Source organism: Bison bison, unplaced genomic scaffold, assembly GCF_000754665.1.
Source record: "Bison bison bison isolate TAMUID 2011002044 unplaced genomic scaffold, Bison_UMD1.0 scf7180017864487, whole genome shotgun sequence".
NCBI classification, from domain to species: Eukaryota; Metazoa; Chordata; class Mammalia; order Artiodactyla; family Bovidae; genus Bison; species Bison bison.
In genome coordinates, this window is record NW_011495047.1 from 5,036,360 (window position 1) to 5,062,437 (window position 26,078).

At 41.4% G+C, this 26,078-nt stretch overlaps 1 protein-coding gene across 2 annotated transcripts in view; it reads left to right on the forward strand.

Annotated features, from left to right (window-relative positions):
- Positions 1 to 26,078, forward strand: part of LOC105005181 (24-hydroxycholesterol 7-alpha-hydroxylase) — a 103,021-nt gene that overhangs the window by 54,102 nt on the left and 22,841 nt on the right. For both annotated transcript variants that reach the window (XM_010863073.1, XM_010863075.1), the window contains exons 9-11: positions 5,000 to 5,095; positions 5,950 to 6,038; positions 23,110 to 23,197. In XM_010863073.1, the coding sequence (XP_010861375.1) occupies positions 5,000 to 5,095; positions 5,950 to 6,038; positions 23,110 to 23,197 (273 nt within the window). The remainder of the gene's footprint in view (positions 1 to 4,999; positions 5,096 to 5,949; positions 6,039 to 23,109; positions 23,198 to 26,078) is intronic.

The window sequence follows — 26,078 nt, forward strand, 5'->3', positions numbered from 1 at the left end:
CAAGTAATTCATTTTAAAACTAAGAAACCTAATACATGTTAAAATAATAATGTGGTTTTATGAAACATGACTATATTTTTCAAAACACATAAAAAATAGAACAGCATCATTTCAAGTGTTTGCAAATATAACTGAATTCCCATATATGTGTCTGCTGTCAATCTGTTGTGATATATTGTTTTCTACTGATGGAAATGAAAAAAATTCAGCTTCCCACAGGCATGTAACCAAAAAAGGAAGGAGTATTTTATTCGCCTTTTTCAGATATCTTTGTGGCTATTCTTTGATTCTACACTAAAACTCAACAGAGATACTTTTTTAAGTTTGTTGCAATCTGAAATTTTATCAATGAATTTTTTTTGTACTTAGTTACATTAAAATACATTGGCCTGTCATGCTTCCCTGGTAGCTCAGTCAGTAAAGATTCCACCTGCAATGCAGGAGACTGCTTACAAGGCAGGAGACCCGAGTTCAATATCTGAGTCGGTAAGATCCCCTGAAGAAGGAAATAGCAACCCACTCTAGTATTCTTGCTTGGAAAATTCCATGGGCACAGAAGCCTGGAGTTCATGGGGTCGTAAGAACTGGACACCACTTTGAGTAAGTCTTTTATTCAAGACTGATTTTTGATGTAGCTGATTCTCTGCAAAGGTCTCCAGACTCCCAGAAGACCTACCCCCACCTTTGAAAGCCACTATTGTGAAGAGAGGGCTTCCCTGATAGCTCAGTTGGTAAAGAATCTGTCTGCAATTCAGGAGATCCCAGTTCGATTCCTGGGTCAGGAAGATTCACTGGAGAAGGGATAGGCTACCCACTCCAGTTTTCTTGGGCTTCCCTGGTGGCTCAGCGGGTAAAGAATCTGCCTGCTATGTGGGAGACCCTGGTTCTATTCCTGGGTTGAGAAGATCCCCTGGAGAAGGGAAAGGCTACCCACTCCAGTATTCTGGCCTGGAGAATTCCGTGGACTGTATAGTCCATGGGCTCACAAAGACTTGGACACAACTGAGCGACTTTCACTTCACATGAATATCATTTTGGAGAGAAGAGGGCTTCTTAGGTTTAGGATTAATCAGTGAAACCACAATGCAGATGAACAGACTGTACCATATCAAAATGTAACATGTCTTATTAAGTATAACCTAAATTAAATGTAAGCCAAAAAATTAAGAATAAATATCAGTATAAGCACAATGCAAATGTTAATGAATCACAGATTAATAAGTAAAGCACTAATATTACATAGATTACTAAGGGTAGGACATGACACAAATTTTATGGAAGAAAATAACTTAAAATGAAAAATACTCAGCTAAGACATAAATTCTTGACCAGCAATAAAAAAGAACCTATTTAAAATGTCAGGTTAGCAGATAAGAGGGCAATGAAATTGATACTCTCATATATTGCAGTTAGAAACATATCTTGCTACAAAATTTGAGGAAACAATTGAGCAATATGTATGATAGCCTTAGATATTCAGAAGACATAGGACATGTATATTCTCATGTCTTCTGAACATCTTTGTTAAAAGATTTTATATGAACAGTGCTTTGTGAAAGAAGATACTTGTGATAGCATTATTTGTTATAGAAATAATAGTAGAACATGATTAGTTAAGCATCCATTGGAAAGAAAATTATTTTATATGAATATATAATATAAAAATAATCCTTAGGCTATAATATCAAGTGAACAAAGTAGGAGTCAAAAATTATTCAATAGGGACAAAAACAATAATATGTGTATACTGGGTTTAGTTACGCATTTGTAAATGATACATATCAGCATATATAAACAGTGGGCTTCCCAGGTGGTCCTAGTGCTAACGAAAGTGCCTGCCAATGCAGGAAATGCGGATTCCATCCCTGGACTGGAAAAATCTCCTGAGGTAGGAAATGGCAACCCACTCCAGGATTCTTGCCTGGAAAATTCTGTGGACAGAGGAGCCTGGCAGGCTACAGACCATGAGGCCACAGAGAGTCAGACACAACTGAGCGACTAAGCACACACACAGATATAAACAATAAACCACATTTAAAAACAACAAAAACCTAAATTGCTGTTATTAGCTAAAAGTACTGGAGGGAAGTCTAGCCAGTTGATAACTGTCTTCTGTTGCCAGAACTCTGGTTGTTTTCTATTTTTTCTATTTTCCTGAATTTTCCCAAGTGTCTAGAGAGCAGTTTTTTATTATACAGAAGAATACACTTTTGTAAAGTACTTTTTCTTTTTCTTTTTTTTTAAGCAGCTCATACCAGCTAAGCTTCTGGCCCAAGAGCTAGAGAGAAAGAGTGTGCTTTTTGGGGTCGGGCTCCTCTGATGGATGCTTTGCTTTACAGGACTCTACTCGTCTTGAAGTAGAGTCTGCATTCCTTGCACCACTTTAGGTGTTGACATCCTTCTTGATTTACAGCAGAGACTCCTTCTCTTTGCTCATCAAGAAAGCTCATCTCCGGACTAGCAGATGAAGTTCATCTGACCTCACGGCATCCCTATGGGGTGGGCTGGTCAAGATCACTTCAGCTTACCTGACAGGTGCAATTATTGCAACACAGAGAAGTTGTGACTTCCACTTCCTCATGGTCTGTGCCCAGTCCTCTGACTGTTTCATCTCTCTCTTAATCTTTTTCTTCATCTGCCACATTGCAAGGACAGGACCATTTGGACCAGACATGATGATGTCCATTTGCTCAGACGGTTCCTTTGATACACCCGTTTCTCACATCCTCCTCACTCCCTCATCTGCCTACCATTTGCTGCAGCAACAGGAACTTCTTTCTAGTCTCCTCCCTGTTGCTAGTATGACTGCCGTTCCTGAGGCCCTTCTGAAGTCTTCCTCTACCAGCGTGCTTTGTGGGCTGCAGCAGTCAGTGTCTACACGTCACGATGCTAGGTCAGCAGCCACTGAAGGGAGCTATGAGGGTGGGGAGGGGAAGGTGGCGGCTGCCCGGACTGGACACCTGGCCCAGGGCGGCCCCTAAACATATCAGGGCCCTCCCCAGCTGACTTCAGAACCAGTTGTGATGCTTCTAGCCTCAGTTCCAACAGAGGTAGAGTGAACACACAGAACTGGGATCTCACAGGTCTCTTTCCACTTTAAAGATGTTAAGAGGACAGAAGCAAATGCCTGCATCTCTCCTCATTTTGATCTAAGTCTCTAGCAATCCTGGTACCGAAACCACCAGACTCAAGTACTACTCAGCTTCCATGGGAACCAACAGGGGTCTCTTGGGTTAAACAGTGACGGCCCCCTCCCCTCCCCTGTCCACTCCCTGCTTCCATAAAAAGAGATGTTTTCACCTGTAAGATGCTGCTATTCTAAATACGTAGATTTCAAGTAAGTGTTTTGCAAATACCTTGAGAAGACTTCAAAACTGCAGGATTAAACAGGTGTGGCTTCTGCCGCTTGGCACAGGGAGTTACTAGTAAAATATCTTCACCTCAGTAGAGGTGATGGCTCTCTAGCCATCTCACACCGTGCGGGAGCTCTTTGTCCTCTGGCTCCTGAAGAAGGTGATATAAAGATGATTATTTTTATAATTTTATTATTTATTTATTTTTGGCTGCGCGGGGTCTTCATCGCTGTGTGCAGGCTTTCTCTAGTTGCAGTGCATTGGCTTCTCATTGTGTAGCGGCTCTTGTCGTGGAACACGGGTGAGTAGCTGTGGCACACGGGCTTAGTTGTCCCACAGCACATGGGATCTTGGATCAGGGATCAAACCTGTGTCTCCTGCATTGGCAGGCAGATTCTTTATCACTGGACCACCAGGGAAGTCGTATAAAGATGATTTTGTGAAACAGTGTTTAGTTCTCAGGCTACAGTCCAAAGAGTCGCAAAGAGTCAGCCACGACTGAGTAACTAAGCGTGCACATGTTATATATCAAAAAACCTATTATAAGGTGAATGGAGAAGGATAATGCAGACTCTGCTGCTTCGGGAAACATAATGTTTATCATCAGTTTCACAACCACCAGCACCTCAAACGTAAAACAAACCCAATAAGCACACAGCACTTGCTTTGTCCTGTCTTCCTAATCAGTTGTCTTCAACTTCTTTCTGCCCTAACTGCTGCTGCTGCTGGAGTCAAACAGAGAATTCCCTGCCCCTTCCCTTACACTGTCATCAGCACTCCCAATGACAGGATACCCACTGCCCCTGTTCTCAGTGCTAATATGGCCAGTGTCTGTCTCAGAGTTAGTCTTTTCTGCTCAGAATCCACTGAGAATCCTCAGAATCATCAAGCCCACATGCTGCAAACCCCAATGTGTGCACACATGCTAAGTCACTGCATTCATGTCTAACTCTTTGCAACCCTATGGACTGCAACCCACCAGGATCCTCTGTCCATGAGATTCTCCAGGCAAGAACACTGGAGTGGGTTGCCATGGGTATTGACCCGGGGATCAAACCCACGTTTCCTGCATTGTCAGGCAGATTCTTTACCACCAGCTCCACCTGAGAAGCCTGATATCAAACATCAAAAGCTGCATTAGTGTATGTCTTGGTTGCTTAGTTGTGCTCAACTCTTTGCAACCCCAAGAACTGTAGCCCACGAGGCTCCTCTGTCCATGGGGTTCTCCAGGCAAGTTGCTGGAGTGGGTTGTTATTCCCTTCTCCAGGGGATCTTCCTGACCCGAGATCAAACCTGGGTCTCCTGCACTGCAGGTGGATTCTTTACCATCTGAGCCACCAAGGAAGACCTCACATTAGAGCAGACTTAAACTAATAAATATAATACTAAAATTTTCACATTTATCTACTATCTTCCCCCATGTAACCAAAGATATATGTATGTTTAACTGATCGTCAGAATTAGACGTAAGTAATTGCCTGCATTAGAAAATAGAAGTGAGCCATCCAGGAAAGAGATTGTCTTACCATCAGTTATACCATGGATATGTCTTCTCTCGAATATGGTTGTAGGATGAGTTTAAATGACCCACGATCTCATTAAAGCAAATTTCAAAACATGACTTGGAACTGATTTTTCTGTTGTAGGATTACACTGTTCCTTCTGGTGACTTATTGATGTTGTCTCCATTTTGGCTACATCGAAATCCAAAGTATTTTCCTGAACCCGACCTGTTCAAGCCTGTAAGTCGTCTCTTCCCATGTGCATTGTCCTTGGATTTCCTCTTAATGCTAAGAACATGAATTCATAAATCAATTAGGGCTATTAGCATTAGGAAGTCGTATTTTTCTCTAGTAACTAAAGCTATGAAGCACAGATTAGATTTGTAATATAAGCGGTATAACATTTACAAATCAGAGAAATTTTTGGAGTAAGCTTCACCCACTTTAAAATAAATTTTTATCTGAAACGAACAGGACGTGGCAAAGTAAACATGCTTGATTCTGATAGAAGCCTTATTTCATGTTCTTCAGGGAATTGCTTCTGTTATTGGTTTCCATGGAGTACAAAAAATAAAAATGAAGTAAATTAAAACTGTGTTCTGCTGTTTCTTAGAATTGAGGAATTACAGCACAAAATAGAATTTTAAGAGGTCATTTAGTCCACTCTCTGCCTTTAGGTGAAATTGTCAAAAATGGCATCCAGATGTATTCATTCTACACACCAAGCTTTCTCCAACTGGGAGGGCTGTCAGTGTCTCCTTGTTAAATTTATTACCAAGAGCAATTTTATGATGGAGCCTGGGGCCTTATTATAAATATTCTTCCTCTTCTGAGGTCAATTCTGTGGTTGATTTACATTATCATTTACATTTGCCACTTAAGAAAATTTCTTTTTTAAACCTTTTTATTTATTAGTTCATGTTCCAAAAACATAATGGTGGCTGATATTAATAACAGGTTGGAAAAAATGACCAACAACCCTGCAACTTTATATGCAAGGATTAGCTGTACAAGATCATTTTTAGCCTAGAGAAATAAAGTTAAGCTTATTTATATAAGACTGATTTGGGGAAAAAAATGCTTTCTTCCCACAGGAACGTTGGAAAGAGGCAAATTTAGAGAAGCATGCTTTCTTGGACTGCTTCATGGCATTTGGGAGCGGGAAGTACCAGTGTCCTGGAAGGTCAGTGTGACAGCTGGGTCACATTTATCCAGAAAGTCTGCAGAAAGATGAAGGCTCAGAGAGGGAAAGCTTTGGCTTAATCCCTCTTTTCTTTACTATCGAAACTAAAGGAAATCTAGGAGACCACATTCTCTTTGGTTGGCCCATCGTATTGTGTGATGTCTTTCTGGGAATGTCTGCAGTGGTTTCTGATAGGAGACCTCATGAGAATTAAATATTACAATTGCAGCTACCAGATGAAAGCTGGGTTTGTGTTTCAAATGCTCAACTTTCCTATAAGGATGATTTGAAGTGCTTTGACTTCTTTTTTAAAGATAAAGATAGTGTGCATGTGTGCTCGGTCGTGTCCAACCCTTTGCAGCCCATGGACTGTAGCCCACTGGGTTCCTCTGTCCATGAATTTTTCCAGGCAAGAATACTGGAGTAGGTTGCATTTCCTTCTCCAAAGGATCTTCCTGCCCCAGGGATTGAACCGAGTCTCCTGCATCTTCTGTATTGGCAGGCAGATTCTTTACTACTGAGCCATCTGGGAAGCCAAAGATAAAGATAGAAATATCAGTATTTCTTGATATGTCCATAACAGTGTTATGATGGACATTTGCTGGGGTTAGAGAACATCTTTAACTTGGACCATCACAGCAACTTATTAGGTGGTTTTTGTTTATTGAATTAGTTTGGTTCTATAATAACCTGCCTTTGATGTCTTTTAGAGTTAAATTAATATGGTACCCAGGCTGACTATTCAATGTGATGCCCTGTTCTAGTGCAAGTTACTTACTGTTTATTTAAGAACATCTTAAATAATGTTTATTTATTTTGAACATCTCACCTGTAGCAGGCCCTGTACTAAGCATTAAGAATAGAGCATGGAGAAAGATAGACACAGTCCCTGACCTTTGAAAACGTACAGCCTACATCGAATAAATACCGTTTCCTCATTGGAGATGGTTCTGTTGCAGAAATGTAGATACCTGTTTAGAACAAAATCTCACTCAGTGAACATACAAATCCTTTAAAAATTCTATATTCAAAATATTGTAGTTTTAACTTAAGGCACTCATCTCCATTGTTTGAACATAATTAAACCAATCCATATTTGTGATTATGACTTACTCAACAGCATCCATTCAACTCCTCCTTTGTTATATGTTTTATAATACCAATTTGGTTTTTGTTGTAGTTCAGTTGGTAAAGAATCTGCCTGCAATGCAGGAGACCTGGGTTTGATTCCTGGGTAGGGAAGATTCTCTGGAGAAGGGAATGGCAACCCACTCCAGTATTCTTGCCTGGAGAATCTCATGGACAGACGAGCCTGGCAGGCTAGAGTCCATGGGGTCGCAAGAGTCAGACACAACTTAGCGACTAAACCATCACCACCACCACCAAAATGGTTATAATTAGCCTTGGCCAACCATGGAAATTCTGTCTTCCTTCCTAGAAGTTGTTCTAGAAGCTGAGGGGTAGGTAAGCAGATTGGTGTCTGGTGTTTCCCTGGAGACAACTGTTCATCCTTGGCCTAAATTGGTCAATCAGATTCAAGGGAGAGACAATTTTCTTCTATGCATAGGAGAGAGGCCCCCTCTGTCCTCTCCCACTAGAAGTGAACAAGCAAGCAGGTAGCTCCGGTTGTTGCTAAGAGCAAGTTCAAGAGCAATAAGCTTTAGGACACAGAGGAGAAATACGGGAAAATCCTGGTCTGTGAGATGTCACGTGTCACTGAATCATCAATATTGAGGAGCTACTCTACTTACTGTTGTGATAGATAATAAATATTTTTAACCTTATAAATAATATATATTACACGTAATATATATGTGATAAATGTTCACTGTTTTTTAAGGCAGTTTGAGTTGGAGGTTTCATTGGTTAGACCTGAAAGCATGCTCACATGCCCACCAAAGAAACTCCAAAGTTGAACATTATAATTAAGCGTCAGATACTGTAAGGGAATAGTATCACAAACAAAAACAATAATAACTACAAAACTCCACGAAGCTCATCCTTCCTCTAATATTAGTTTTACTTTAGAAAAGCAGTTCTTAAACCAATAACATATTTATTATTTTTGTCATCTACTAATATCAATGTTGTAAGTCTTTTAAAAACATTAGCTAATGCTTTTTTTCAGTCCCTTTATATATATTCCTAGTTGTGCCTAAAGATTTTATCATAAGCATCTTTAAAATTGAGCAACGAGTAGTTTAAACCAAGGACTGAAATGCTTTGCCCTGCAGTGTATAGTGTGGGCCAATGACCAAGGATTAACTGATGACTGTGGTCTCTAAGAGAGGCTATTTACGATCTTACTGGGATATCTTCTGAGGCTGGCAGACATTTGCTTGGGTTTGATAGCAATGGGTCCAGTAGTGGGACATTTCAGCTCAATCAATAGTATATTATTTATTCAGAAACGATACATTTTTCAATGCACTAAGCTCATACTGTATGTTCTGCAGTGGGTACTGCAGAAGCTCTGGGCAAGAGTAAGACATATTCTCAGTCCTCAGGAGATGACATCTGGAGAAGGTGAGGAGGATATCATATCGAGTTCACAAATAACTGGAAGGAACACAGGATGAGAGATGGCCAAGCATCACGCTCTGGAGATTCAAGGGAGGGTGTATCTGATCAGGGTGATCTTAGACAGTTTTCTGGGGAGAAAAGCCTTTGAAGAGTTAGATGAACTTCTGGACAGAGGAAGCAGTAAGCAAAGGGTCATTTGATCAAGGGTATGTGGGTTAGGGGTTATGGTTTTACTATTACTGGGGCCAGTAGTGACTAGAAGACAGATTGAAAAAGAACATTGGTCCAATGATATATTACAAAGATTTGGGTAGAGCAGACTCGAGTGGGGCATGCCTTAGGTTATAAGGTCATGCTAACATTCCATCTCAGAGACATGAAGTGGTGGAATCTATCGGACTTGGAAAATGATTAGAAATGGTGATCAGCTGAAAGGGAGGATTTGAGGAGGATGGTGGCTTTAAATTTACATGGCTGGAAGAGATGGTAGAAATAGAGAAATTAGGAATAGGAGCAGTTTGGAGGACAAGACATTAGGTTTTCCTTCGAAAACTTTTGAGTGCAAAGTGTGGCAACATATGTATCGTATAACCAAAATCTGTAGGCTGAATACGAATGTTGAATAAATATGACTTAATTTTTAAAAACCAACTTAGTTTATTTAGTTTTATATTAAGTTTCTGTTTTTAATAGCCATAATTTTTCTGTTACTTATTTTAAACAGCCAACCCATAAAACATTAAAAAAAAAATAAGGCAAACAAAAACCAGAAAATTGTTCATGAGGGCGAATGATTTCATTTGGACAGTGTGTGCTAAGAAAGATCTTTGCCCTAGAAATATAATCCCACAAAACCTTAGTATAATCCCTAGAAAATGCACCCATTCTTAGTTTGTATGCCTCGAGCCAGTTTATTTTCTCATGTATCAAATACTCAGTGAGTCAGAGAAATTTGCCTGTGAACTAGCTGATGATCAAAGTTTGTCAAGAAAACACTGCGGGCTTGCAGCTGTCACTCCTTGGTGTTTAGGCCACCAAACCAGAAGAACCCCTCTCCAAAGTGAACACTGAGTAAGAACTTGGTGCTGCCATCAGCCGCCAACCAAAAAGCAGAATGGAAGAACTAGAGTTCCTCCTTGAAAGACAGAAGTTCAGAAAATATATTTAGAGGATGAACCCCTGGCGAGACACGTTTCTGCAGTGGAAGGGAATTCTTCCCAAATAAATCTGCTGGAGAAGTCTAGTGATTTTGCAGAAAAACAAACAGGAGAAAACACGTGAACTACTGGCCTGCCCCAGCCATAGTAGCATACGAAATGAAGAATGGGCATTTTCCTACTGAACTGTGAATTTCGATGGAGGAGTAGGATGGGGGATTTCCAGTGTCAAGTGGGTGTCTCTGAGAGTCGATGATCTTAGCAGAAAGGGATGTGCCTGCCATACCCACCCCTTGGAATGCACATCAAAGCCAACAGTCCTGTTTGCCCTTGGTGCCCATCCCTGCAAGAGGATCCCAGTGGGCTGTGTCATTGTGCTAATTGATATGGGTTAAATTCCAGTGTAAAACACTAGCTCTGATCTTTGGCAAGATTACCCTCCCCCCCTTACAAAGGCATGCTTGGATAAGAAAAGGGTGTAATAAGAGGAAGGCTGCAGTACTTGAGACATGGAAATGAAGCATGGACTTCTCGGGAAGAGAAACTATGATTTCTACTTTTTGTGTGTATTTGGGTTTTTCATGTATCCTAGGGCAGGCAGTGCTAGGTCACGGATTTATCTTGAATTACTAACAAAAATCACATTATTATTGGAAAATTAATTCAAACATAGGTCCAGCTGATAGATTAGATTCCTGGGTCAGGAAGTTCCCCTGGAGAAGGGATAGGGAACCCACTTGAGTATTCTTGGGCTTCCCTGGTGGCTCAGACAGTAAAGAATCCACCTGCAATGCAGGAGATCTGGGTTCGATCCCTGGGTTGGGAAGATCCCCTGCAGGAGGGCATGGCAACTCTCTCCAGTATTCTTGCCTGGAGAATCCCCATGGACAGAGGAGCCTGGGGCTACAGTTCATGGGATTGCAAAGAGTCAGACACAACTGAGTGACTGAGCACATTGCTGTTATCTCTTGGGCACCCAGTATTCATATGATTATCCTTCATTCAATAAATAGTCATCAGTTGTATGCTATATGTCTGGGTACAGTTCCAGGACTTACCTTGGAAAACAAAATGATGGACAAAGTCCCTTTTCTCAAGGAGCTTATAGTCTAACTCAAGACACCTCAAGACACTAGAGAGATTCAAAGACACACAGCGTTCCTAAACTGCTTATAATGCAGTTGGAGAGATGAGACATAGCAACATGAAAACCTTACTTAACAGCATAAGATGGCATTAGAGAAATGCCAGGTGATTCATCTATATTGTAAATGCCATAGGAGTTCAGAGGAAGGAGCATTGAAAAAGGCTTTGTGGACTAGATGAGAATAATCAATAAAATGCACAAAAGAAAGCATACCTGCCTGAAAGAGAGTGGTATCAAACGCTGAGGGGAAAAAAAAGCTAAGTGCTTGTAGGAATGTAATGTGCCTATAAGTTAGTGGTAGCAAGGCAGCTGTATATTTGTGGTTTGTGAAGCTCTGAGTACAGTTGTTTCTATGTGTTTATTATATTAATGATAATGTAATTTGTGTGTGTGTGTTGGGGAGGGGGACTTCCCTGATAGCTCAGTTGGTAAAGAATCCAGCTGCAATGTGGAAGACCTGGGTTTGATCCCTGGGTTGGAAAAATCCCTGGAGAAGGGAAAGGCTACCTACTCTAGTATTCTGGCCTGGAGAATTTCACGGATGGTATAGTCCATGGGGTTGCAACATGACTGAGCGACTTTCACTTTAATGTAATTTTAATAATTGTGCCTCATTCAGTAAAATATCTTTGGGCAATCTTGCATTTGAGAAGCACTATAAGTAGCTTTCCCCCTTTTCATGCTTAGAGGATGCTGTTGTCGTTCGATCGCTCAGTCATGTCCCACTCTTTGCAGCCCCATGAATTGCAGCAGGCCAGGCTTCCCTGTTCTTCACCATCTCCTGGAGCTTGCTCAAACTCATGTCCATTGAATTGGTGATGCTGTCTAACCATCTCAGACTTCCCTCGTGGCTTAGAGGGTAAAGTGTCTGCCTGCAATGTGGGAGACCCGGGTTTGATCCCTGGGTCGGGAAGATCCCCTGGAGAAGGAAATGGCAACCCACTCCAGTACTCTTGCCTGGAAAATCCCATGGACAGGAGGAGCCTGGTAGGCTATAGTCCATGGGGTCGCAAAGAGTTGGACACGACTGAGTGACTTCACTTTTACTTTCACTTTCTAACCATCTTGTTCTCTGTCATCCCCTTCTCCTGCCTTTAATCTTTCCCAGCATCAGAAGTGAAAGAAAGACCCAGCATCAGGGTCTTTTTCATTGAGTTGGCTCTTCACATCAGGTGGCCAAAATATTGGAGCTTCAGCTTCAGCATCAGTCCTTTCAGTGACTATTCAGGACTGATTTCCTTTAGGATGGACTGGTTTGATCTCTTTGCAGTCCAGAGGACTCTCAAGAGTCTTCTCCAACACCACAGTTCAAAAACATAAATTCTTTGGCGCTTAGCTTTCTTTATAGTTCAACTCCCCCATCCATACATGACTGCTGGAAAAACCATAGCTTTGACTACATGGACCTTTGTTGGTACAGTAATGTCTCTCTTTTTAATATCCTGTCTAGGTTGGTCATAATTTTTCTTCCAAAGAGCAAGTGTCTTTTAATTTCATGGCTGCAATCACCATCTGCAGTGATTTGGGAGCCCAAGAAAATAAAGTCTGTCACTGTTTTCATTGTTTCCCCATCTATTTGCCGTGGAGTGATGGGACCGGATGCCAGGATCTTAGTTTTCTGAATGTTGAGTTTTAAGTCAACTTTTTCACTCTCCTCTTTCACTTTCATCAAGAGGCTCTTTAGTTGCTCTTTGCTTTCTGTCATAAGGGTGGTGTCATCTGCATATCTGAGGTTATTGATATTTCTCCTGGCAATCTCGATTCCAGCTTGTGCTTCATCCAGCCCAGCGTTTCTCATGATGTACTCTGCATATAAGTTAAATAAGCAGGGTGATAATCTACAGCCTTGATGCTGATGTACTCCTTTCCCGATTTGGAACCAATCCGTTGTTCCATATCTGGTTCTAACTGTTGCTTCTTGACCTCTTAGAGGATAGCCAATTGCTTTTGAGGAGAGGGGAACCCCAGTCGCTCCGGATTTCATGATAAGTTGCAAGTTCAATTCATTCTAGGGAATTTGTTACATAAACAAATGCATCCTCTCCACTCCAGTTGCTCAATGGAACTGAATGAGCTGGATTTACTTATATGCTTGTTTCCATTTTCACTATGGCTGTGCATGTGTCCTGGAGGAGATGGGGAAAGGGCTGGGAGTGGGAAGAGCAGATGTGGTTACCTGCAAGACTGAACGAGGCGGCCAGGTTCCTTATTAACTTCCAGCCACACTTCTCTCTCCTTTCTGCTTTACTGAAGAGCACTGACTCACTCGAAGGGGCACAGAAACCATTGGCAAAATTGCAGTCATTACTTCCCCAAACATTTCATTCTGACACTTCTATGCGGCTAAGATTTAAGTCTGTCAAGAACAGAAGCAGCACACTCCAGAGCGATTTTTGATACTTAAGCCAAAGTGCTTCCAAAATAAAACATGCTCATGTGTTCATTTCTGCTCCAAAAATGCCAGCAAGGACCCTCTTTTCCTTTTGTTTACCAAATAGATTGCCGGCCCCTCCGTGGTGCACAGAACACCTGCACAGGACTTGTATCTGTTGGAAAGAATGAAAGCCCACTTTGGGCTGGGTATCTCCCCATCACTTTTTTTTCTCCGTGGGCTTTCTCCCCTCGTTAAACTGAACTGCTGCTCTTTAAAAAGTTTGGTCACTCTCATGTCAGAAAGAAGTTTTAATTCCTAGGAAAAGAGGACTGGAATTAAAGCTGTGGTATATTACAATATTGCCCATGGGTTATTTTTTTAATTGAACTTTTACTTCATATTGGCATATGCTTGATTTACAATGTTGTGTTAATTTCAGGCTTCAGCACAGTGGTTCAGTTATATCCATTCTTTATCTCCCCATCATTGACTGTCTCCTTCTTGCTTGCTAATTGCCCTAGTTTTCCTAGATTTTCTAGCATCCTAGATTCATGGGATGTTGGGGTGCTTTTTCCACCCCCAGCTCATAGCAATGAAGCACTGTTCCCTAAACCGATCCTCACATCCTTTCCCTTTGCCCTGCCGCCCCTCCCATAGTGATTGATTTTAGTCTTGCCTTGTGTTTTAAGTGATACAGTTAACTACCAAGTGAAAGTTTCTATTGAGACTTCTGGGTCAGAAATAATCACTCCCTGTAGGATGTGAACAAAGAAGCACTTGGCCCCAGAAACTGTCAGCAGCTATTTTGAAACTGCAAAAGCAGGATGAAGTTGGTACCGTAGAGCAGGGCAGCAGAGGCGAACTGGCTCCATGGTTATATCATTGAACTGTTGGAGTGATCTCTGCCTGAGGTCAGCACCAGCTCTAGATTTTTTAGGTGCATAATGTGATACAATCCCTTCCATACAGAAACCCAGCCTGTTGTGGATTATTCTGTCACTTGTAACCAAAAGCATCCTGTGAGTGAAAGTCACTCGATCATGTCCGACTCTTTGAGACCCCACGGACCATACTGTCATACAGTCTGTGGAATTCTCCAGGCCAGAATGCAGGATTGGGTAGTCTTCCCCTTCTCCAGGGGATCTTCCCAACCCAGGGATTGAACCCAGGTCTCCCACATTGTAGGCAGATTCTCCCACATTGCAGCCACAAGAGAAGCTCCAAAAGCATTCTAAGTAATCTATAATTTCCTTAAGAGCAAAAGCTTTCTTTCAAGATCTATTTAACTCCATGGCATATCATATTAACATATAGTAACCACATGAGTTAGTAGCTTTCTAAATAGCTTGGACTTCTTGGGGGATTGAGTTTCATTTAAGGTGGGTATATCACTGAAGAAAACGAAAACAAATGTCACTTCTTAATTTTTTCCTGGAGGGTCTGAAATTTAAGCTATAGCACAAGATCATTTCTATTTGGTGAGTAGTTTATCTTAATGAAGTCAGTAGTATTTTTTGCCCTTTCGTTGAATAAGAACGTTTAGAAAGAGGTATCAGATATCTAGCTCACAGCTCCTACATATAAGAGTTTTTCTTCTAGGAGGATCACTGTTAAAATAACCCTGGCTGCAGCTCTGAAAACCAGTGGCCTCAGAGACTGTACTCCCACTAGGATCTGATTCTCATCTCCCCAATGAAATATAAAACAGTGTCTCAAGTCAAGAAGCTCTGAGGTCCTCTCTTTTCTCTCCTTCCTTTCCCCCATTTAAATATGTCCCATTCCCTTCTCTTCTGTTTTTCCCATGTTTTCTTCTTTTCCTTCTCTTCCAGTTTACCCTAATCTGATTCTTCTCATTTTATTCTGGATTTATTTCGCCTTATTTAATATCACCATCTGTCTGCTCACTCTTCCAGATTTTGCCCACGCCATCATTCCCAATCAAAAGTTTGGTACCCCAGGCATAATGTTTCCTGTGTAGCTGAGGTATGCTTGGTCATTTTAATTTTATGTGCTAAAACTAAAAGATTTGATAGACTACAGCTTTTTAAAAAATTATTTTATTTATTTTAATTGGAGGCTAATTACTTTACAGTACTGTAGTGGTTTTTGCCATACATCGACATGAATCAGCCACGGGCGCACATGTGTTTCCCATCCAGAACCCTCCTCCTGCCTCCCTTCCCATCCCATCCCCCAGGGTAAACTACAGCTTTTAACGTATTTTCCCTTTTCTGCTTGATCATGTTCCTCTGCTAATGATTCTAAAATATGATCCCCATACCACTAGTAGCAACATTACGTGGAAACTTGTAAAAAGTGCAAATTGGGTGGCCCATCCCCAGATCTACTAAGTCAGAAACATGGTGGGGTGGGTCCAGTGATGTGGGTTTGAACAGCCTTCCATGTGATTCCAATGCATGCTGAAGTGTGAGAAACCCTGGTCTAGAAAATTTTGCCTCCTGACACCAAATGGTTTTCATTTTCCTGTAAGATTTCTTAAAGGGAATGAGGGTGTGGGAAAAGTACTTCCCCTTTAACTTGACCAGCCCTGCTTCAATGAAGGATGCCTGTGAAAGTATGTCTGTACACTGCCTTCTCTGAATTCCAGGGCAAGATCATTCTATTTTCATAAGCTGCAGCTGGTAGCAACTTGGAATATACTTCAGAGCCCCTGCTCCTGGCAACAGTGGCAGTTTTCCAGCCCATGCTGGCACTGCCCACAATGACTTCTAGTAGGACAAAAAGAGAGATTTTCTTTTAAAAAGGAAGAGAGGGATTCAGTCTCAAAATCAAGACATCTAAAATGAAAATCATGACTTACTGCTAACCCTAGCGTTCCTTCTGTGCTCCTTGTTCCTCTTCTGTGTATCACTGATTTCCTAGACACTCGGCTCCTGGAGTCACCCTTCACCCCTCTCTCTTTTCAATCTGCCGCATCCACTCCCACCTCCTAACCTAGGTCATCTTGACCCAGGAGATGTCATGGTTTTCTTATCCTTCTCCCCCTTTATCTCTTCTTTCAATCTGTCTTACTTACCACAAACAGATGAATTTTCCTTAAATAATCATCTCTAAGTTGTTCCTTTCTTGTTAAAGCTGGGCATCACTGCCTACTGGCAAAACCCATCGGCCTAGAACTCCAGACTCTTCAGAATCTGACACAAATACATCTTTCTGAACATCTAGGAACGCCCACCCTAGACAGTCTACCAGTTGTCGCCTGATGACTGTGCCCGTTCCTCTTCTGACTCTTGCTCTCTCCTGCGTCCGGAATGCCCCACTCAACATGTCTACTTATCAAAGCCAGTCCTTCTCTCCAGGACTAGCTCAAGCATCACCTCCATATGGAGTTGATCACTCTGGGCCACAGTGCTCGCTCCAGTCCCCGGATCTCCGTAGCCCTTTTGTCTCCACTTTTATCTCACACTGTTACCTTCCCCATCTCTCCGCGTGCATTACTAGCAATGTGATCGTCGAGTCTGGGTTTCGTAGGGCTTTGTGCGCTCAGTGTGTGTAGGTCTCCTTGAGCATTTATTTACAAATGGGGAAAACACGCAAGTACTCAGTATTTAAGGAATTTTCAACATGTTTATATTTTAATGAGCTTTATTTGTAGATGTGCAATGTTGTTCTTGCAAGTGTAAAAAATAAATCTGTGATAAATAATATGCCTCATTACTTTCACTGTTTTGACATTAGAAGTATTAAGAAAACATTCCTAGCATGAGCATAGCTCAACTTGCTTCTGAAGAGCTTTTGTAAAAATACGGATTTATGAAGCTCTCTTTCTTTGGAGTAAAAACCTTTAATGTCACAGAGATGTGTATGTTAGTCCCTAATATTTTAGACATCAGAACAAAATTCAGTAACAGGGTAAAGGCTTGTAAACACAAATTGCTTTTTGCCATTTCAAAAAAAATTAACTTCATTTTAGTGAATAACTGAGGTAGTAATTCTGCTAGAATATCCAAATATTTGGAGAAAATAAGAGTTTTAGCACATATTATTTTATTACCTGTTTTATTAACTCACCTTTTCTTTAGAATATCAGAATGTTTAGAAATGATAGTAAATATGATATTAATATTTATATTATTTCAATACCTAATACTAATTTAATAACTGAACTAGTTTACCCCTCAATAACAAAAGAAGAAAAAATTTAAAGCCTCCCTAATGCACACAATATCAGTTGGTCAAAAACCTAGAATATAGTTTTACCCTAAGGAAATTCAGTTTTATGATTTTTGAGAACATCACAGAGACTAAAATTAGTTCAGAAAATGCTTGCAGGTTCCAGTGGAAAACTATCTTAATGAACTAATAAACATTAGTTCTATTTCTAATCAAAATATACTTAGTGTTTCTAAAATAGTCCAATTTGTGCTCTTAAATAGCCTATGAACTATTTCTTGTTTACATATTTGCATAATAGAGGAAGTATTAGTGGAGGGCCTCTTATGTGTGATAATGTTTAAAGAGCCTTCATTTTCACATAGAAGTATCACTTTTCAGTACAGTTTCTTCACAAGGTCTGTTATACTCTCAGGGTCAAAGTACCCAGCGCCAGCACCTGACTCATTCCAGCCCCTCGGCAGCCTGTTCCTCAGTTCCTCCTGCTCTTCCGGCTCCGTCTCTCATCACCGTGCCTTCTGCAGGGAGCTGAGGGCTTTCTTCCCTGCAACAGCCCCACCACCCCATCAGACAGTCCACAGTCTTTATTATCACAGTGCCTCTCCTCCAGGGACTGGAGAGGAGGGGTGCCAGGCACTCTTTCCCCACGGGGCTGAGTTCAGAGAAGTGCTTTGGTCACAGCAAGCTAAACTTAGAAAAGGGCTAAAAACAGACTTCTAAGAAAATGGGATTTGTTTGGATAAAGGAGAGCCTATAAAACTTTTATAATTCACAAATGCAGAATTAACGAGCATTTTTTCTAGTGCTGCTGGGCAGCTGCTAAAGATCGAGGAGTCACTGCTTATTCTACTGAACGCAAAATGTCAGTGTAGTGATCGTTATCTAAGTCATTTCTAGAGAGGGAGCTGAGGACTGAGAAGAATTGGCTGTTTTATGTGAGCAGGAACTTTAATGTTTCTTTTCACATGTGGGTACTCATTGCCATGGGTTTCCTAGGTGGCTCAGTGGTAAAGAATCCACCTGCCAATGCAAGAGCTACTGGAGACACGGGTTCAATCCCTGGGTCTGGAAGATCCCCCAGGGGAGGAAATGGCAGCTCCACTCCAGTTTCCTTGCCTGGAAAATTCCATGGACAGAGGAGCCTCACAGGCTGAAGTGCATGGAGTTGCAAAGAATTTGACGTGACTGAGCAACTGAGCACACACCCAAGTGCTCACCGTCAGCCTTTCCCATTAGATCTGAAGGGGCTCAGGCCTCCATGGAATGCTTTCTTCACTGGACTTTGAAGATAATCACTCTTTTCATTATCCTACTCCTCTGGCTACTTCTTAGATTCCTTTGCTGGTCATCCTCACCTGTCTAACCTCTAAATTTTGGACTGCCTCAGAGCTGTCTCCTCAGATTTCTTATTTTTTTCTGTTTAACCTATCCCCTACTTCATCCTATCCCTTGGCTTTATATAATTGTCCCAATAGTGATGACTCTATTTATGTCTCTTGTACCTCCATCCCTGACTGAATCCCCCCAAACACCAGGCTCGTCCCTAGTCGTCACTCACCATCTCCATGGGATGTCTCCAAGGCACTGGTCAATAGCAAGCTGCAACGAACAGGTCCAAAAGTGAGCTCTGAATGATAACTCCTCAACTTGCTCCTCCTTCAGCTTTTCCCATTGCTCTACCCTTGTATTTCCTCAGGCCAAAAACTTGGAATCCCCCTTGATTCCTTCATTAAGTCTTTTTTTTTTTTTAACTTTACAATATTGTATTGGTTTTGCCATATATCAACATGAATCTGCCACAGGTATACACGTGTTCCCCATCCTGAACCCTCCTCCCTCCTCCCTCCCCGTACCCTCCCTCTGGGTCGTCCCAGTGCACCAGCCCCAAGCATCCAGTATCGCGCATCGAACCTGGACTGGTGACTCATTTCATATATGATATTATACATGTTTCAATGCCATTCTCCCAAATCATCCCACCCTCTCCCTCTCCCACAGAGTCCAAAAGACTGTTCTATACATCAGTGTCTCTTTTGCTGTCTCATATACAGGGTTATTGTTACCATCTTTCTAAATTCTATATATATGCGTTAGTATAGTGTATTGGTGTTTTTCTTTCTGGCTTACTTCACTCTGTATAATAGGCTCCAGTTTCATCCACCTCATTAGAACTGATTCAAATGTATTCTTTTTAATGGCTGAGTAATACTCCATTGTGTATACGTACCACAGCTTTCTTATCCATTCTCACGTCTGTCATGCAAACCATCAGCCTATCCTGCAAAGCATATCCAGATACTAACCACGACTCATGACTATTTCCATCATCCTGGCCCATTCAGGTCCAAGTTTTCCGTTGGCTGGAAGATCATAATTGTTTCCAAATCAGTCTTCTTCCATCACCATATATTTTATTCTCAAAGTAGCAGCCAGAATGATTTTTTAAAAACTTAAGTCAAATTTGTTCAAAACTGTCTAATGGCTTTTCGTCTCACAGAAATGAAGTATTTAGCATGCCCACAAAATTAAGATGATAATCAGTCATTCTGCAGAGAATCTGAAGAATAAACATTTGGATATATCTCTTTCTAAAAAAGTCATAATGCAAAGAATTTATTATTGATAGTTACATACATTAATAATCAACAACAATTAAACACCGCTACAGTTTCCAAACAGTGTTTGTGATTTATGCTATCTTCTTCATTTCAGAGTTATACATTATGGATATATCTTAAGGGAAGAAGATATGGTGTGCCCATCATGGCCAGAAATGGACAATCTAATTTGTTAGAAGCTTGACAAAAACTTAATTGTGAGGAATTCTGAACCTGCAAATTAGCAAAATTGCTTTTTCTTGGAATTACTGCTTAATTTGATCCAAATCAGTAAAGATTGAATTGTTCTATTTCATAGGCATTGACACTCCATTGAAATGAATTATATTTAGCATTTCTAAGTTGTTGTCAGTCTCTAAGTCGTGTCTGACTCTTTGCAGCCCCATGGACTGCGGCACATCAGGCTCATAGGTAGAATTAAATTTACATCACAAATATTTGTGAAGAACGGATGTATCCGGGTAGGTTCTAACAATACCTGGAGCACTCCAGATTTCATTTTAAATAGAAATACAGGCAAGATGTTTCAAGAATACCAGTGGGAAATAAATCTAATTATCTGATACAAATAGCAGATCATTCATATTCATTCATCCACTCATGCAATCAACAAACATTGAGGATTCAGTGATAAATAAGACCTGCTTCCTGTTTTTGTGGAGGTTGTGGTCTATAAGGGGAGACAGACATGAAGAAGATTAAATGTAATAGGGTGGGATTGTAGGATAATGGTGTTAATTGAGGGATGTTAAAAGTGCCACAGAAACATAGAAAAAGATGGAAAGATAAGGAAACTGAATCTGCTTTATGGAGGCATCTCCTTCCATCATCGTTCCTTTTATCAGTCAACACTAGATACTAGCAGAGCTCTATGCCCTGTGCTAAGACCCAAGAGTATAATCCCAGGAGAGAGAGAGCTAATAAACAATCACAATTCATGCAGTAGACGCAGTGGCTAAAGTGTGCCCAGGGAGCCATGGAATGGGCAGGAAGGGCACCTCAGCCCAGGAGCAAGCAGTCAGGGAATGCTTCCAGAGGAAACTGAGCCTCAGGGAAGAGAAGGGCTTTCTAAAGATGGCATTGCCATTCAGAGAACCTCAAGTATACAGTGTGGCAAGAGCATGGATTTTAAGGAGGAGCTCTGGGGGAGAGGAGGCTGGAGAAATAGGTAGGAGACAGGTCTTCATGGCTGGCAGTGTTCCCTGAGACATTTAGAAGGAAATAAGAAGCATTGACAAATGGAATGGGCTTCCCTGGTAGCTCAGCTGGTAAAGAATCTGCCTGTAATGCAAGAGACCCCGGTTCAATTCCTGGGTCAGGAAGATTCCCTGGAGGAGCAATAGGCTATCCGCTCCAGTATTCTTGGGCATCCCTGGTGGCTCAGATGGTAAAGAATCTGCCTGCAGTGTGGGAGATCTGGGTTCGATCCCTGGGTTGGGAAGATCTCCTGGAGAAAGGCATGGCAACCCGTTCTAGTGTTCTTGCCTGGAGAATCCCCATGGACAGAGGAGCCTGGCAGGCTACAGTCCATGGCCTTGCAGATAGTCGGACATGACTGAGTGACTAAGTACACGTGTGTAAAATGAGGAAATGGCAATAAATTTCTGTCTTAGAAAGTTCTCTTCAGTAGTAGGGCAAAGGACAGAGTAGAGAGAAGTGATACTGAAAGCAGAGAAGCCAATCTGAAAGCCCAGGTGATTCAGGAATCCAGGACATCAGTAAATGGTGAAGATCTACAGTGGGGAGCAGTGGAGGGCCTAGAGTTAGGGGGATACGGAGAAGGACTGGGGAAGCATTAGGAAGATAAAACAAAAACTTCGGTGCCCAACTGTGCGGGAAGGGTAATGGAGAGTGTTGTTTCTACGATGGCATACAGATTTCTGATGTTGGACTAATCGTACTTATTAGGGGCCATTCCCTCTAAAATGGTCTGCCTCCCCTAAGGAGAGCTCAAAACAACCCACTGGGATGCCAGGAAAAGTGGCAGAATTTCATTTACACTTTTCTCAGTTTTTAAATTTCTGTGTATATATATATGTGTATACAAAGTCGGCAGTAAACTAGTACAATGGTATGTATATACAGTTTTTAAAAAAATATTTGTTTGGCTGTGGTAGGTGTTAGTTGCAGCATGTGGGATCTAGTTCCCTGACCAGGGTTCAAAGCTGGGCCATCTGCATGGGGAGCGCAGAGTCTTAGTCGCTGGACCACCAGGGAAGTGCTTACAATTTATAAATAAATGGGTCTTCATTTATTGTAGGGTATGCACAGTATTTTCTTATCAGAGATGTATGATCAAAAAACTTGGAGCCTGAGTGCAGGATTATAGTAGAGAAAAAAATTGGCAGTTAGGGGAAATTTAACGTGCCTCCAGAATATCTAGGCAGTAATTCCTACAGGACTGTCCTATGGAACTTTCTGAGATCATAGAAAAGTTCTAAATAGGTGTTGTTCGATATGGTGGCCAGTAACTACTTATGGCCATTAAGCACTTGAAATGTGGTTTATGCCACTAAGGAGCTGAAATGTTTAATTTTGATAAATTTAAATTTATTTAAATAGCCTCATGTAGCTAACAGCTACTGTATTGAAAAGGACAAATCTAGAACTTAGAGGAGAGACCTGGAATCTCTTTCATTAAATGCTTCCACTGGCTAAGCGTTGTATACACATTTTAAAACACCGTAATCATGCCAACTCCCTTATGGAGTAGACAGTATTAGAAAAGAAAAGAGTTACGTTTTTCTTTACTCTGTCCTCTTAATAGTCTATATTAAGAAGGTCTATATTGCAAGGAAGAACACATTTGCTCTGAAATATGAGTAGTTATAGATATTCTTCAGTGTTAGCCACTCAGTCGTGTCTGACTCTTTGTGACCCCATGGACTGTAGCCCGTCAGGCTCCTCCGTCCATGGGATTCTCCAGGCAAGAATACTAGAGTGGGTTGCCATGCCCTTCTCCAGGGGATCTTCCCAACCCAGGGATCAAATCTGGGTCTTCTGCATTGCAGGCAGATTCTTTACCATTTGAGCCATCAGGGAAGCCCATACTCTTTATTGGAAGATATGTATGCATCTTTCAATACCAAGCACCAATTTTATTTTCTTTTTCTTTCAGGTGGCTGGCTCTGTTGGAGATTCAAATATGTATTATTTTAATATTTTATTATTATGACTGCAGTCTTCTTGACCCATTGCCAAAACAGGTAAATCTTTTGAGAATTTTGAGTAGCATGACTTTCAAATTTGAGATAAAGTCTAACTCCTTCATTTTAATTACTGGGTAGGGGCTGACTGATCTCACTTAGGCTCATCTTAACAGTTCGTCTCTGCAGACTGAGAAACATCCCTTTAATTCTAAGTCAATTCTGTGTTCCCCATTATCACAAGACCGGGACCTAATAGTAGTGTTTTCACCACTTAGTGTAGGAGCTCCCCAATGAATTATCCATTTTAACCCTTTTACATGGCCTTGATGTCAGGCTTGTTTCCCTAGAAAGGCATGTCTGTGTGTCCAAAAGTGAGCCATGAGCCACGAATCATAGCCGTTAGTCCACTTGGAAGCAATGACATAGAAGGAAATTAACCCAACAGTAGAAACAGTGAAACGCAATGTGAAGACCATGACCTTTCCCCACCTCTGACCTTTGGCTCTCTCAATCATTTAACTCATTTGTGTTTCTGTAGTTCTCTTCTCTTGGACCAATGGCCCTCAAACTGGTGTGAGCATCAGAATTAGCTGAGATGGAGGGGGCTTGTTAGAACACAGAATCCTTGGCCCTAGCCCTAGAGCTCCTGATGAGTAGATCTGGCAAAGGGCTTGAGAATTTGTATTTCTGATAAGTTCTGGGTGCTGCTGCCGCCACACTTTGAGGACCACTGTCCGAGGAGACAGGGGGAAGTCCAATTTAATTCCAGGTGTTTGGATGTCCCTTTGAAAACTCTGGATGAAAGGTGCTATTTAATTTAAACTGAGGCTGACGCTTAGAAATTAAGAATTGCAATCTCAGGGCTATTCACATAGCCTTTTGTGCTATGATTTACTCTTGATATACTAAGGGCTAATATATGGAGGGATAAATAAAACTCCTGGGTGACATTTCAACAGAAATTCTGTAAGTGCATAAATGACACAGAAAATATTATATTGCTCACAAATATGCACATTTCAGCACTTTGCCTTGATTTCTTTTGCACTTCTATTTTGAGTACAAGCAACAGTGATAAAGAGCTCTCAAAATCCAATGATGAAAGGGAAATCAAAACACCCTTCACAAAGGTTTTCAGCTGAGTACAGTTTTGTTGGCAAAATGAAGATCCGGGCCAGGATTTACAGGCACCAAATACTAGTTTCTGATAGTTAAATGTTGCGATATTGCCCAGGACTGACTCAGCATCTAACTATTTTCCCACCAGTCAGAAGACACAGGAAGGCCTTTTCACATCAGAAGGATGTCAAACCACGTGACACATAAAACTGGAGATCAGTCATTTTGACCAGATCCTTAGGCAGGGTTTTTTCCAGCACTTTCTTCCCCACTAAGAATTCTAGTATTTTTATACCTTTTTCTTTTTGTTTTAAAATACATCTTATTTCTATTTTGACCCTACTAAGAACATTTTTCAAAGAGATGTGACCTCAGTTTGTAAAAAGTACAAGTCTGAGAGAGTCCTTGTCTCAAAGGGCATTTCATTTCACAGCTCTTATTTTAGAAAGATCAATTAATATTATTTAATTGTTGGACTTATTTTACTAAGTTGTGAAAGGAGGTGATCAAAAAATACAGGCAATGACCTTCCAATTACCAGGCTCTTATAAGCTGCAGCAGGGGAGGGGCAGTCACCAGGGCATGCTCCAGACACTTTGGCATCAAGTGTAGGAAGATCATGGGGCTTGGAAACCAGCTCCCCCAAAGGAATTTTCTTGCCACAGTACCCCAAATCAAATGCTAGCATCTCCAATTTTACTTTTGTAAGAGTTTTATTTTACCTCAGTCTAAAGAAAATAATTTAATCTTAATTCTCTCCCAATAAGAACCAAACCAGAAGGAAACTTTGCAAAGCTTTCCAGGATCTGTGATTGGTCAGTTGTGTCCAGATGCTGGCAATGGGAACTATTTCATTCTGAGCACTCACAGGAAGACCCACTTCAGTTCTTCCCCAAAAGCAAGCACATTTTTTGCTAACACAGTGAGGTTTTTCTTTGGCTGATTGGTTTTCTTCTGCTGTGCTTTTGGGAGTAGGGGAATGGATTCTTGGAAAATCTCACAAGATCTATAAATCCCCCTAGTAGAAAAGTACACACTTCTTCATATAAACAATATGATGGACAGATTCAATTTCAGAGAGTCCGTGCAAGTTCTGTAACTCATTCTATCAACTGACCTAAGAATCCGCTTGCTGAGAAACTCTGTGCCCCATTGCATTCAAACTCATGACAAAAAAAACTCATCCCCTAAGTTGGATCACCCTCCTCCTTCCTCACACTCCTCTTCCTCCAACACTCAAAGTTGACAGAACAGGTTGGTTTTCTCATTCAAGCTCCTAAGCTTCAGCATTCTCTTTGCTTTATTTGCAATGAACTGACTTCCCCTCACCCCCACATCCATTCACCCCTTGTTCATAACTAAGATGTAACAGAACCTATCAGAACATTTGGCACCCACAGAATATCCCATTGGACAGTTTTGATCTTCAGTTCAGTTCAGTCGCTCAGTCGTGTCTGACTCTTTGCGATCCCATGAATCGCAGCACGCCAGGCCTCCCTGTCCATCACCAACTCCCGGAGTTCACTCAGACTCACGTCCGTCGAGTCAGTGATGCCATCCAGCCATCTCATCCTCTGTTGTCCCCTTCTCCTCCTGCCCCCAATCCCTCCCAGCATCAGAGTCATTTCCAGTGAGTCAACTCTTCGCATGAGGTGGCCAAAGTACTGGAGTTTCAGCTTTAGCATCATTCCTTCCAAAGAAATCCCAGGGCTGATCTCCTTCAGAATGGACTGGTTAGATCTCCTTGCAGTCCAAGAGACTCTCAAGAGTCTTCTCCAACACCACAGTTCAAAAGCATCAATTCTTTGGCACTCAGCTT